Genomic DNA, 15,104 nt, shown 5'->3' with positions numbered 1-15,104 from the left:
ATTGTAGAGCACTGCTTATTTGATCATTTTTCAGTTATATCATAAGATGCACATAAAAATAAGTAAAAATAGAAGGAAAATACAATCCTTCATTTGCAACTTTGCGCCACTCCAAATTTTTTAGTACATTTGATTTAAAAAAAAAAAAAGAAATTTGCAAAATTAGATGAATAAAACTTCGGTAAAATCTTTTATTGGTGACTATCAGTACCCGCACGGCGATGCCCGTGTGAAAAATTTAAAGTAAGTCCGTTGAATAAAAAAAAGTAAGTCCGTTGAATAAAGAATCCGTTGATTAGAAATGAATAAAATTCCTAAATGAAAAAAAAAGAAGCAAAACCAAGCGCTGCAGTTAAATGTTAGATTACGTGGCCATAACGTAACGACCATCGTGAATTGAAGATTGCCAAAACTTCGGCTATGCTTGGAAGTCGTGGCGTGCTTTGCATTAAAAATAATGAAAAAAAAAAAAGCGTATTTTTTGATTTTTTTTTTTTTTTTTTTGAAGAAGGTGAATTGTTTTTAATATTATATAATTAAATTTTAGAAAAGAGGCCTTTATACTTTTTGCGGGATGAGTTTAAAGAAAATTAAACCCCAAAAAAAAAATTGCAAAATAAAGTTTTTTTTCAAAACTTCATAAAAAATACAAAAAATGCTGTATTTGCCAAAAACCTTTTTTTTCATCATACTTAAACTTAAATTTCCTACATTTCAGCACAAAACTCTTTTTCTGGCGCAAGTGTTGCGGTGGTCTGTGGGGTAAAAAGCACTAAAAACTGTTAAAAATCACATAAAATATTGGATAACTTTTTTTTTCTAATTAAAATATCAATGTAAATTATACCATATAGCCTTCCTCAATCAATGGACATTCAACACAAAAATAATTTTTCAATTCGAAACAATAGCTCCTGAGATTAGCGTGTTCAAACAAACAAACAAACTCTTCAGCTTAATATTATTAGTGTAGATTAAAACATTATGTACAATCAATTTTCGGCACACCTGCACCTGCTCTTCAGGTAACGGACTCTCCAAAGCAAAATATGAGAGCCTTTAACAACTGCGAGGGCGCCACCACAACACATTACTTTTAGAGTTCAGATGCAACAGTAGGGCAAAATACTGAAAATTTAAGGATATTAGGACAAAATTAAAAATATTAGGAGTTTTAAGACAACTAGCACAACTCCTTCCCCTGTTGCTGATAAATTAAAATCACATTTTTTTGAAATCGAAATTGAGATGGGATTCTTTCAAAGAAACAAAATAAGAAACTTTCGAGGAATGATAAAAATATGCACGATAAATTTTACCTCAACTAGAATAAATAAAGCAAAAGAGTAAATAACGCTTCCAAAATAAACTAAATAAAACAGCATAAGAATAAAATAACCCATAATCCAATAAACCAAAAACAAAATAAGATTTAAAAAGACTAAAATAATCAGTTTTTATTCGAAACGATTCATCGTCTGCAGAAAAACGAAAACACGTAAAAAAGCCAAAAATAATACATATTGTCGTTTCATAGCAACACTAAGACATCTAATCCCAGGAATAACAAAGATATCCTACTGTTGCTCTGAGGTGACGATATGTAAATATACATAAATTAATAAATAAAAAATACATTAAGTATTGGAACACGGGACTCGCTATCTACCAACGGCAGCACGACAATCACAAAGGCAAAAGAATGAGAAACGTCAAAGTTAAATCAGTAAGCAATCACTATTGCTCAAAAAAAAAAAAATCTTAGCTAAACGACTAACACATGCTAAACTTAAGAAACTACTTTTATTTATAGGCCATTAAATACAAGATTTTTTTCAGAAATTCGTTCTAACTTTACTCACCAAATCAATTTTTCTTCCCTCGTACTTAGGGAAATGTCCAAAGCGGAGTTCCCGCTACTTAGAAATAATCTTGTTTACAACAAATTAAAGAAGAGGAGCGCATGGGAGGGAGGGTGTGATATTGATGCTAAAAGACGAAAAAACTTTCTCTCGAAACTATGTAGTAGACGAGAAAGCTGAAGAAGCTAATGACAACATCGAAATTCATTTCAGGCAAGAAGTTCGTTAGACTCAAATGAAAACGTGTCCTGATTTTAAAACTTGCTGTTGCCTCAAATATCCACTTCTGGAGTTAAAAATCGAACCACTTTCTTCGCATAAATGAAGTTATGCGAGTTCAAAGATCGTTTTCGCTCAATGTAGACATTTCTCAACGAGGCCGTAAATCTCCTGATGCATGAAGAATGAGAGAAGAATTTTGCTAATGAAGCTCGGGGCGGCCGGACCGTTAAATTGCACCGAAGATGGGGCGGAGAACGAGCCAGGGCGAAGGCATTTTAATTGCATCATCCGAAACGAGTGAAGGGGATCGTTAGACCATTTTTCAGACATTATGTTTGAAACTCGATGTTTTCCCCCTAGAGTGTGATATCTGGAGGTTTGGGAATTGTTTCGGAAGTTTGAGATTGGGGGGAGGAGGAGGGGGTTTTTGTCGAAATGACTTGTTTATGAATCAATAAAACTATAAGTATATGCAAATGAACAACTAGTTTCGTTTTGTTTGCTCCATAAATTTTATAAAGAGTATTACTATGTAAAATGCTTTCAATTATAAGAGATTAACGGCACCAACGTAAACTTAATTCCAAGGAAGAAAAATAAAATGGCGAAACTTTTTTTTCTGCTAGCTAGTATATACATGAAAAAAAAAAATTATTGTTATTGCTTTAAAAAAGAAGTTCAGTTAGCTACTTAAGAGCAGAAATAAATTTATTTATTAAAGTTCCAAAAAAGTGAGAATGAAAAAAATATTTTTGACGATAGCATTCTTGGCAGGCGTCTTTTGTATTCGAATTAATGTATTGAAATACATTTTGTATTTTTCTTGAATTTCAAATTTACCAATTAGCACCATGGCTTTATCAAATTCGAACTTCTAAATTAGCCAACTTTAGCATTAATATTTCGTTATTGGGCAGTCGAGGGCACACATAAAATACATACCTCCCTCTGCTCTTTCTACAGCTATCTGTCTGAACTTTTAATTTCACTTTTAAAGGTGCGCTTGCCTAGCAAGTAAAACCAAATCATCTCGGAGCCAGTGATGAAAATGATTATCACTAATAATAAAGCTGAAAGTCTCTCTGTCCGGAGGATTTCTTGATGTCTGTAGGATGTCTGGATGTCTGGATCTCTGTGACGCGTATAGCGCCTAGACCGTTTGGCCGATTTTCATGAAATTTGGCAAAGTTAGTTTGTAGCATGGGGGTGTGCACCTCGAAGCGAGTTTTCGAAAATTCGATGTGGTTCTTTTTCTATCCAATTTTAAGAACAAAACTATCATAAGATGGAACGAGTAAATTACGAAATTATCATAACGTGGAACCGTAACATGGGCGCAAGCCAATTGGCGAGAAAATTCACCATACATTATTTGTAAATATGCAGGCGAACCAAAAGACCTTTTAATTTTTCTATTACGGGCAAAGCCGTGCGAGTACCACTAGTCAATATTTCCGCATAAAATTTTCTTCTGCATATTGAGTCAACCATTTCTATGCATCGAAACTCAACAACAAGAACATCAATCTATGCTTTTTTATCTAAACATCTCTCATGGCTACGCACTGGCCATTTACTTTTCCTCATGAATACTTGAAAACAAAAACTCCCGTCGCATACCATGTCCATGAAAAGGCAAGATCAATAACGAAAAACAAAAGCGATGAGACAATATTCCAGCTGGGAATTCGATTATCTTGACGTAACAAAGGTAGCGATAAAGAAGAGCCGAATATTACGGGCGCGGAATGGCTTGGTGGCGAGTCGGCCGGTATAAGAAATGCGATGGATGAGACAGATACTGATGAAATATGTGCTCGGTTTTTGAGACGGAACAATGACTTTAGATCCAATGTATTCAAACTTAGTACACTCATGGAACATCGAACAATAAGATTTTTTTATTATTATTATTATCTTTAGAGGAACCGCGTCTCAACTTTAGGAAACATATCCTTGTTCAATAGTTAAAGTATAACAATATACAGTAGGAGACAATAACCGACTGATAACAATAACCGAAAAAAACCCGGGAGACACAAAATGATTCTTTTCCAATTAAGGTGCATTTATTTTGGCAACCTCAAATTAAAATCACAATGACTCAACTGAACGCAGTTTTAAATTATAAGTTATTAAATTAACTTAATGGAAATATCTGAATTAATAAAAAGTTAACGCTAAATTATGCAATTTTTTAATCACATAGTAATAGGTGAAGTAAAATAAGACCGTTTTCCCTGACATTCGTAAACCAGTTTCAAAGCATTTTCAGCTTTTCGCTCTTTTCCAGCATGATTTTGCTTATTGTTTAAATCTTAATTTAACTTCGCTTTGTTTTCAATCTCGACACAAATCTTTAACAGTTTACAAAGTAACGTCAACAACAGAGGTCCTACATCAATGCCTACAGCATGTCCAGCGACTGAATTTTTTTAGGTGCAAAAGAAAGTTTTCTTAGGGGGAGTCTGTGGTCACTGGGGGCGAACTTTCTGTAGCTTCATTCCTAGAAAAATTTTGAACTGCTATTGAAAACCACAAAATGCTACAACCGAAAGTTAGTCTCGTCAGGGTTTGCCTATGTATTTCTGTTAATTGAGGAACAAAAACGGGGGAAAATTGAAAGTTATGAAAAAGTGATAACAATAAACGAAGACGCTGATTACAATATCTGACTTTTTTAACGTGTGTTAATATACAAGTGTTCCGGGACTTAGTGATTCTGATAACATTAAGCGAATGATAACAGTAACCGTGATCATATTAAGCTAAGCGGCGCTTACTGTATTATGTACAGCAGTGAGAAGCAAAGGGATGTTAGTGGACTTTTTTAAATTTCGAGTAAAACGTATTTAAAGTTCAGATTCTTCGTAGACTTACATTGATTTTTTTTTCTAAATCATGCTGCATAGCAGAACGCAACAGAGCTACTAGTACCATCTCTTGTCCTAAAACGGAGAAGAGGTTCTCCTATACCAGTTGCACAGATTATCTTCAAATTTTTAATTTTGGTACTTACATTCCTTTGCTTTCCACTGCCTCATAAATAAAATACAAGTAGTACATTTCAAAAAAAAAAAAGTGATTGAATTTAACGATGGAAAAAACAACCAAATATGCACTGTAATGTCAGCGCTAAATTGCTAGGAAACCCAAACAGTAAATAAATATGCAATAAAAATGTTTTTCACACATGCTGCGGTAACTCAGGGAGAAATCCGATATATTGTCCGATGTATTGTACACGAAAAGGCACTTCGCTCCGCCTTCTCGATCGCAAAGTTCAATTTTAAGCGGGAGTGATTGGTAAACATATCCCCGCACTTGTAAATGAGACACCCAGACAACCTTAACTTTGGCGTGCATTTTCATTTGCAGAAAAAAAAATGTCCTTAACGTCACTTGCTTCACTTATCAGTTGCTTCTTTCGTTATTTTTACATTTTAAAAACTGCTGCTTTTGCGACAAAATGCTGTGATTCGAAGATGCTTTCTGCCAAAAGAAATAGAATCATCGGGTGCCACGTAACGAAGGCGGAGTCAAGTGCCTTTTCGTGGAAAACGGACAATACTGCCGTCGTGTCGTCGAATGTAAACCTTCGGTTGCTTTTCGTCTTATTGGTAACAAGGGTTCTTTCAACCCAACAGTAAATGATTCATCATGTCATACTTACAGCACAGAAAATGCTTCACTCAACCCGAGTATTTCTTCATTTGAAGACTCATTTAATCAAGAACTAAGTTTTAGTTTTCGTTATTTAAACCATAGTTGAGAGTCATTCCAAGATTTTTAAGGAAATAACCCTTCTCGCCAAATTTATCAACAAATTACTTGCAGTGAAATCACACACCATTGAAACAATTTTAATGATCTTATATTTAATTAGTCTAATTAACTTCCAGTTAGGTAATTCTGCTATTTCGTTTATTTGTATTTAATCAGAACATTTAACCTGGAACTTGAAGTTTAATCACTGGCTTTGCGGCGGGAACTTCAATGTTTGACTTAGAAATTACTCTTCAAAATGACATTTGCCGATTTTAATTGGACGCAGTTAAGATAAAAGGAAAGTTCGGCATTCCATCTAATGCCCAGAATTGTTCGTTAGTTTCAAATGCAAGACATTTTCCCCTAATTTACTTTGAACTTGGAATTACCGGAATTAGTGAACAAGTAATTTAAAATCTGTTCCTCTTCAATAAGTGACCACCATTAAAGTTTGATTCCAAGTTGCAGCACTTTGAGTAAATACATACATATATAGCTTCTTTAAAACTAAAGTTATTTTATTTCCATGAAATACCGCAGCAGCGTTCTATTGTTTCACAAAGCCTTTTTTTTTAATTCAATTTTTTTCACCGTCTGAAATATCCTTCCCTCCAAAACATACCCTCTTACTAATTCTTATTAAGAAAGACGATGCAAGTATGGCTGAATGCGTTCGAAAAAGGAGTAGAGGATGACTCTAAAAATTCTCTCGGCTGTAAAAATGTTTATCGTCAAAAAAGTATATTTCTTTCAAAATAAAACTCAATCTATCTCCAATTTTCAAAAAAAAAAAAAAAAAACCTTAGAATGACAAGTTATTCTAACCAATTCAATCATAAAACTTTGAGGATTCGTATCGAATGACTTCTCAACAGCTGTCCTGTTACACTCTTTTCAAAGTGATTGATGTAAATGCTTAATTTTGCAAAGTGAAGATCATTTTACAGCAATTATTATCTTTATATATTTAAAAACCATTGGCAGGGGCACTCGGATGGAAGGTTACTGCTACCTCCCAAAAATTTCCTGATTCGGCAAAATATGTTTGACAATTCGGCAAAATTACATCATTCGGTGAAAATTTAGAGTTTAATTCGGCAAAACTATCATCATTCGGCAAAATTTGGGGTTCCTTTCCAAAACTTTTAGGTTCGGGGCGCCCCTGCTCTTTGATAAAAAGAAAGCAGCAAAATTCACCACTAGTTACTGAAACCGAATCCCTATCCAACCGAAACCAGCAATGAAAATTAATAACAAGATGTCAATATTTCATAAACTTTAGTAACAAGCCACTGTCAGCGCAAATTATCGGCAGGAAATCTGGCGTGTATTTGCTGTCGTCGGTTGTCAACGAGCAAGTATCACAGTTCTCGCGTGAATGATTTAAACCAAGATGATGCTATCCCACCTGGAAAAGAGATCGTCTTTTATTCACTTCGACAGATGGATTATGGGTGTCAGCCAAAAATTGAGGTTCTCTTGAAAGGATTATACTTTAGGGAGACAAGATGGATGCAACCTGTTATTAGACTCTGAGGGTCAAAAATATTAGATCCGCAAAGCCAAATATAGACTTTTGTTCCATCTAATGGTTCGACTTGTATTGGTTCAATCCGCGCGAACAAATTGCGCCTTCGTGATTTCTCCCAATATTCCCTGAAGGTTTGTAGCAATGATGCCTTGGCTCCCCCTTTGAACAGGCTAAAAAACGCATTAAACTGAATAATTTTAACTTAAAATTAAATTGAATAAAACAACGCTAATCTGAACTAATTGGAACTGTGACTGCTTGGATTACAGAAAAAAAAAAAAACGTGTGCTAAGAAACACGGATGTAAATTAAGTATTCAGTACTATCAACTCTTGAATTTCTTGATTTAAAGGCAATAGAACGAGGATATCATGTTTTTTGTTTAATTCAAATTAAATTACAATTTCCGAAAATGAAACAGTTTCGAATTAATCGAAATTTTGGATAAATGGGGTTCGAACTAACAAAGTTCTACGTATAGGTTTACCTTTAAAATTACTTCTTTATTACTTTAAGAATATGCGCAGTGAAGCACTGGAGTAATGGGTGAGGGGGCTCAGTGTTTTGAAGAAAAATTAGATTCTGAGAAGGTGTCAGTTGAGGATTTCAACAGTAAGATGGATTTTTAAAGTTATTTCCTCTTAAATGAGGAAATAATTTGAATTCTGACTATTAACTATTACAAGGTTATTCTCTTGATTTTGTAATGGGACCTGCGATAAGTGAAACAACAATAATTTTCCGTAGTTGTGAATGAAAGCATATAAAATGTGCGAGAATAATGCCTCAAAGGAACAATATTGAAAAAGTAGGTTCAATTAGTTCCGGGCAAGCATTATTTTTTCTTTTTTTTTTGCAAATTTAGTTTGAAATTAAAACTTGCTTCCACAGTTTGAGGCTGTCCACAAGCTTGTGACATAGGGTAGGGAGGAAGTAACAAGAAATGTGATACTACGATTCTTTTTATTCGAAGAGGTTAATAAAAAAACGCGTGACATGTGACAAAGAGGAAGGGAGGGGCTATAGTGAAGTGTGGCACTTTAATGTAAGGCAGAAGGGTGGCAACAAAAGTGAAATCACAATGGTTTTTTTTTAAAGAATAGGTTTTAAAAAAATCGCATGGGGGGGGACATGTGACAAAGAGGAAGTGAGGGGTTATGGTGAAGTGTGGCACTTGAATATAAGAGAGGGGGGTAGCAAGAAATGTGACGTCACAATGCTTTTTTTTAATAAGAATAGGTTAATAAAAAATGGCATGACATGTGACAGAAGGGGGGAGGGGTATGGTGAAGTATGACACTTTTATGTAAAGGAGGCAGGGGGTAACAAGAAACGTGACATCACGAATTTTTTTTTTTTTATTCGAATAGGTTAATAAAAAATAGTGAGACATCTGACAAAAGAGGGGAAGGGGGGGGGGAGTATGGCATTTTCAGGTTATCAGGGGAGGGGGTCAAAAAAGATAAAATTATTTATGGACATTCTCTTTGGAGAAAATGGTGTTACAACACCGAATATATTAAAATCTGTCAGTTCATTCGTAGGAAAGTACATATAAAGTACACATCGCTGTTGCGGTAACATCGACATAACTGAAAAATTAATTGAAAATGAGTTATTGTCGCCACTGGGTCCAAACGTGGTTACTCCATTCGGAGGAACACTGACAGATTCGTTTTCCACTTTTTGCCACCAGGGCAGTAACTCAGCTATGTTTCATTGTATGAGGTAACGAATAAAATAAAATAATTTTGTATATTTGGTTCTCCTGTAAAACTATACTTTTTGCAGTTGGGTCAATGTTCCACTGGAACAGCGATATATAATTAAGATAAAAGACGTCATTTCGAATAATTGGATTGGGTGATGACCAGCCTGCAGTGTTGGCAACTCAATTTTTGTGAAACAAAAAGTAAAATCGAAAAAAGGGTAGCCCAAATGAAAAGTGGACAAGTGCAATAACATCAGAATGAATGATTCAATTAGAGCGTACATAAAGGGTGGTATGAGGAATGCATCTCAAGTGCCTCAATTGTACAAAAGGAAAGTCGTGCTATCCATGGATGCGTCCAGATCGGAAAGAGCGGTACTACGATTAAGGGCGGAAAACGACATCAGATCTGCCGAGACCGGGCCAAGCAAACATCGCTATCACCAATGATTCCATTGCCTTCGTTAATGAAATGATTCTAGCTGATCGAAAGATTAAGAGACCCGTGAAATCAGGGACGAACTCAACCTGAGGGTAAAGGAACGATTCATACTATCATCCACAAAGATCATCCCAGGATCGCCAGTCCACAATGTCGCCGGCCCAAAATGTCGCCAGTCCAAAATATCGCCGGTTCAAAATGTCGCCAGTCCAAAATGTCGCCGGTCCAAAATGTCGCCGGCCCAAAATTCGCTAGTTCAATTGGTACGAAAAATTTAAATGTACGTCGATGCTTTTCAGCATAAAAGTTGCGAAAGAATATTAATTGCCTTTCAAAGTAAGTTCCTTCAAAAATTCCAAACGTTTTCTCCTGTCGTAATTCGTAAGCATCAGATTAATTCCAGAAAATTAATAGTTTTCAGAAAAACATACGTTTTTCTGTATACTATTAAGAACGTAAACATGCGAAAGGCTGCTGCAACGGATTTCTCTTTCTCGTTTAATCTGATTAATAATAATACTCAAGATGTAAAGCAAAAGATCAAGATGTAACGCAAGGATTCAGACAAAAAATTGGTATGGAAGTAAAACTAAACTGTTCTAAAGGCGAATGAAAGAATAGTGAGGCGCTATGTGAATATGGCAAGAGAATAGGCGGTTTGTATTTTTTGGCGTAATGAAGTAAAAACAAATAACTCCTTCACTCTAGCATATAATTACCTTAGCGACAAGTCAGTAATTTAGGGGATCAGGCGGAATGGCCCCCGACTTTAAATTTTTTTTTTTATATATACAAGTGGAAGTGCTTTTTATAGCAATCCTATGAAATTTGCATTGGTTATATGCCCGTTATCCTCCCTCTCCCCTTTCACTAGAAAAATTCGAAATCACGGGCCAGGGTGGAAATCAAGTAGAAAGGTATCTTAATGAAATTTAATTTTCTCATAGATTTTTTAACATCACCCTAAGAACTGTAAAAAAAAAAAAAACTGTACGTTTTCAGTGAGATATACGTTGGTTAAAGTAAGATCAAAACTGTTCTGAGACTTTTTCTGGAAATGAAACTGAAGAAGTTTAACAAGACTGCTCGAGACCTTCCTCTGAGAGGACATTTGTATGTCCTTTGCGACCGGGATTTTGGGACAGCAAAACAAATGTTTAACAGAGATGACAGATTATTGCCGTGGAAACTCTGTCTTATGAGTAAAATTCTGAAATTACGTCAAAATCTTCACCGTCAAATCTTTTGAAATCAATGAAACCCGTAATTGCTAAAACAGGTGTCTTTCACTCAGATTTTTGAAAAACGACTCTACGCGATGACAAATATTTTCAATTCTCAACATTCATGAAATTTATATATTCGATAGAACATCAAGGGGGACAATTTCAGAACAGCTATTTTATTAGAGGTTTTCAAGAGGATACTTTCATGCTTGCGAAGTAGCGCTTGTCAGCTGAATCACATTTTCCAATTTTAAATAGAAAAGAAAAAATTTCACAATGTAGGGTGTAATAACTGATATCAATGAGATTATTCAGATCAATTTTGACCTAGACTTATTTTTAAAATGAGTTTCAAAAAGTAATAGTTCTAGCTCAATATAGCTTGGTAATTCAGAAAGAAAAGAATACTGATAATAATAATAATAAACAAATAAGTTTTTCCCTCTCAGAAAAAAATGCTGTTTTAATTTTTGAATTTTTACTACGCAAATTGTATAAGAATGCAAACTCAGTTTTTATTTAACACCCACGCTAGTTAAAGTGCTACAAAAATGAGAGGAATACACGGCTAATTTAGATTTTATTGATATCTTGCTCAACCTCTCATATTTAAATTCAGTATATTTTTCATTGTTTATTTAATTACACTGACTCACGTAAACGATTACGAAACTCAACTTAGAACGAAAATAAGGCTTGTTTTCGTTTAATTTCACTTGCATACTACATTTTTGTATGAATCCTCGCATTACTTCTTGAGATATAGCAGTCACATAAAACGATTAAAAATATTCGGTGATCCATCCTTTTGGAATGACTGAAGTCAAAAATAAATGAGCAACTCGCCCTTTAAGATATACCTGTAGACCAAATTTTGTCTTAACCCTTGTACAGTAGACCCTCGTTTTACGCGGGTGTTATGTTCCACGGAAATGCTGCGTAAATCGAAACCGCGTAAATTGAGACCTAATATCAAAAATAGGGAATGGGTTCAAAATAGGGATCAGGTTCCGTAGATAAAAAAATACTTCATTCTAGTGATGACTAATTGTATGAAAAGTTTAATGTGTACTTATATCGATTTTTATGCATAATATGCATAAAGAAAACAAACTAATTTCGTGTTCTGTTTATGAAGAAGAGCTGGCTATGATAGTCTTTTGGTAGTCATTAAGAATTCTTCCTCTAATTCTTTGCTGAGCATTAACGCATCCATGACCACTTGCGTCATTTCCTTGATAAAATCTTCCTTTACTAACAAATCAGAAAAAAGATTATTTCTATTGTCTACGAATGGTTCAAAATTTTCAATGTGAGCGTTTCTGGTTGTGTGTCACCGGAGTCGGTATCCTCGTTGGTTTTGACCTCCTTTGTCACTCCTAAAAGCTCTTCTTTCAGTGAGTTCTGAACTGTGTGAGTTTAATCACTTTACTTCTATAATGGGAAAAGCTCTGGAACCAATCGCATAAAATGTCTCCAAGGACCCAAGTTCGATTATTAGCACGCCAAAATGCAGTTAGTTACGAGTAATCTGCAATCTATAGGAGCTTGGGTTTTGAAAGAGAGGAAAATGTTACCTGTTTGCATTGCCGCATCAGCGTAAAACCGAAACTCATCTGCGTAAATAAAATAAAGGTGTCAAATCTTCAACCGCGTATAATCGAAACCGCGTAAAATAAACCTGCTGAAAACGAGGGTCTACTGTATTACTTTTTGAGATATATCAGTCACAGATAAAAAAAAAAGAAAAGAAAAAAACATTCGATTGCTCCACCCTCTGGTGTTATTGGCCCCAAAATCTGTCCCCCTGCTGCTTCCTAACATTTTATTTGATTCCGTTCATCATTTTTTGAGCAATGACAGTCACGCATATCGATGAAAACGTTCAGTTACTCCACTATCTTGAACGAATTGACGCAAAAAAACCACGCAGCCCTAAATCATATATGGGTACTTGCGGGTATCGTTCGAATTCTTACCACAGGTTTTGACGTAGAATGGCCCCCAAAAATCGGTCACATATAAACGCACACTATTCTTGAAGAAAAGTTTTAAAAAATTTATCGAACGTCAGAACTGAAAGCCGTCAGAACGTTTTACAGTTGGTAGATAGCGAGTCACAAGAAATAAGATAACGTAACGCTGGTATTCTATTTGTTTGCTGAAAAACAGCCGAGAGTTGCGAATCAAAACGGAATAATCTTTTTAGAATTCATCAAGAAACTCAGTTAGTTCAGTCCCATTTTTAACGAAGACATTCATTAAAGGCAGTAATCATTTATTCTGCAAATTTGGTGTTAAACAGCATTTTTGTACATTTGCATTTTTCTTACCAACTGAATGAGCGAATTTTGGTTCTACGACATTTTGGACAGGCGACATTTTGGCCCGGCGACATTTTGGCCCGGCGACATTTTGGACAGGCGACATTTTGGCCCGGCGACATTTTGGACAGGCGACATTTTGGCCCAGCGACATTTTGGACCGGCGACATTTTGGACCGGCGACATTTCGGCCCGGCGACATTTTGGGCCGGCGACATTTTGGCCCGGCGACATTTTGGCCGGCGACATTTTGGACAGGCGACATTTTGGCCCGGCGACATTTTGGACCAGCGACATTTCGGCCCGGCGACATTTTGGGCCGGCGACATTTTGGCCTGGCGACATTTTGGCCTGGCGACATTTTGGACCGGCGACATTTTGGACCGGCGACATTTTGACCTGGCGACATTTTGGACAAGCGACATTTCGGCCCGGCGACATTTTGGACTGGCGACATTTTGGCCGCGACATTTTGCCCCGCGACATTTCGGTGGCGACATTTTGACCCCAAACCCTTATAAGAGAGCAATACAGGGGAAACGTTTCCGTTCGAACGATGAAGTAAAACTTCGTCAGGAATCAGCCCTGATCTTTTTACAGTGATGGCAAAGACCTGCTGCTGCAACGCCCATGACGATTTCCTTTAAATTACATTAAAAGTATTATTTTTATTCAACTCGTCCACTTTTTATTTGGGCAACGCTTATATTAAAAAAAATAATAATAAAATTAATTTGAATTTTGTCATCTTGAATTCAAATTATGTTTTTCGCAATCACGAGTATGTGTGTATATGTAGGCGTGTGTGGTTGTGTGTGAGGGGTATGTGTGTTTGTGTGTAGGGGGTATGTGTCTGTGTGCAGGCATGAGTGTGTGGGTAGTTGTGTGTAGGTGTGTGGGGGGGGGGATGTGTATGTGTGTAGGCATATGTGTTTGTGTATGTGTGTGTAGGCATATGTGTTTGTGTATGTGTTTGTAGGCATATGTGTTTGTGTCTGTGTGCAGGCATGAGTGTGTGGGTAGTTGTGTGTATGTGAGTGTGTAGGTGTGTGTGTGTTTGTGTGTATATGTGTTTGTGTATGTATGTGTGTGTGTAGTTGTATATATGTATATGTGTGTAGTTGTATATATGTATATGTGTGTAGGTGCGTGTATGTATGCGTGTAAGTGTGGGAAATTGACGAAACCTGGAGACGGTTTTCGCTAGAGGTGACATCGTGAGGAGCCGGTCGACGGTGATGGTGCGGAGGGTGGCGGTGGGAAAAATCAAAGATTCACCAAAAACAGTCAAGTGAGAACAATAAGCAATCGTGATTGCTCAAAAAACAGCGGAATGTACCACACACACACAGCAGACCTTCTACAAGTTTTTTTTACAAAAAAAAAAACATGAAGTGGGGCAAAATCGACCCAAATGGCTGGAAGTTAACTTCACTGACTACTGTAAATTGTTTAATAACAATGACTGTTTTTCGTTTCAACTTCGTCATAACGCAATCAGCAATCTGGGAGGGAAATAATTGCCACATTGCTTGTATGATAACTAAATAAAGCAGAACCTCTTTTTTTTTTTTTTTTAAAGTTCTTCAGCCATCAGTAAGAGTCCTTGAGCATCAATCGTCAGCTGTTAACATAAAGTCCCATTTCCTAAATTATGTCTCATTCATAACACTAATATCATCAACTTCCTTTATTTTCTGTAAATTTCAACAGACCGACATATTTTTGCTTTCTAAAAACGAAACACTGCGCCATTCAATTATGTTTCCTATTTTCAGTTGATTTCAAGGACACGCCCGCGGGACCAGTATCACGTTGAACAATGTTAAATGTTCTTTTTTTCTTCCAATTCGTTAAATGCTCCTAATTAGTTGCAATACTGTACAAAGTAATTTGGCTCATTATTCCTAATTATCTCCTTGGTTGGAAAAACAATGTCTTCCGCAATTAAAACAATTTTCGTTGAGGTAAATAGTGATTGTTGAATATGGAACTACATTCAACAAAATATCGCTGAC

At 35.9% G+C, this 15,104-nt stretch overlaps 1 protein-coding gene across 1 annotated transcript in view; it reads right to left on the bottom strand.

Annotated features, from left to right (window-relative positions):
• The window catches only part of LOC129219845 (corticotropin-releasing factor receptor 1-like), a 167,627-nt gene extending 153,909 nt beyond the window's left edge, over window positions 1–13,718 (bottom strand). Inside the window, exon 1 of the mRNA XM_054854154.1 lies at window positions 13,685–13,718. Within this exon, the coding sequence (XP_054710129.1) occupies window positions 13,685–13,718 (34 nt within the window). The remainder of the gene's footprint in view (window positions 1–13,684) is intronic.
• Window positions 13,719–15,104: the final 1,386 nt, after the last annotated feature.

Source organism: Uloborus diversus, chromosome 4 (genome assembly GCF_026930045.1).
Source record: "Uloborus diversus isolate 005 chromosome 4, Udiv.v.3.1, whole genome shotgun sequence".
In the NCBI taxonomy this organism is placed as follows: Eukaryota; Metazoa; Arthropoda; class Arachnida; order Araneae; family Uloboridae; genus Uloborus; species Uloborus diversus.
The sequence above is the reverse complement of the archived record's forward strand: the minus strand, read 5'-3'. Positions and strand labels throughout refer to the sequence as shown.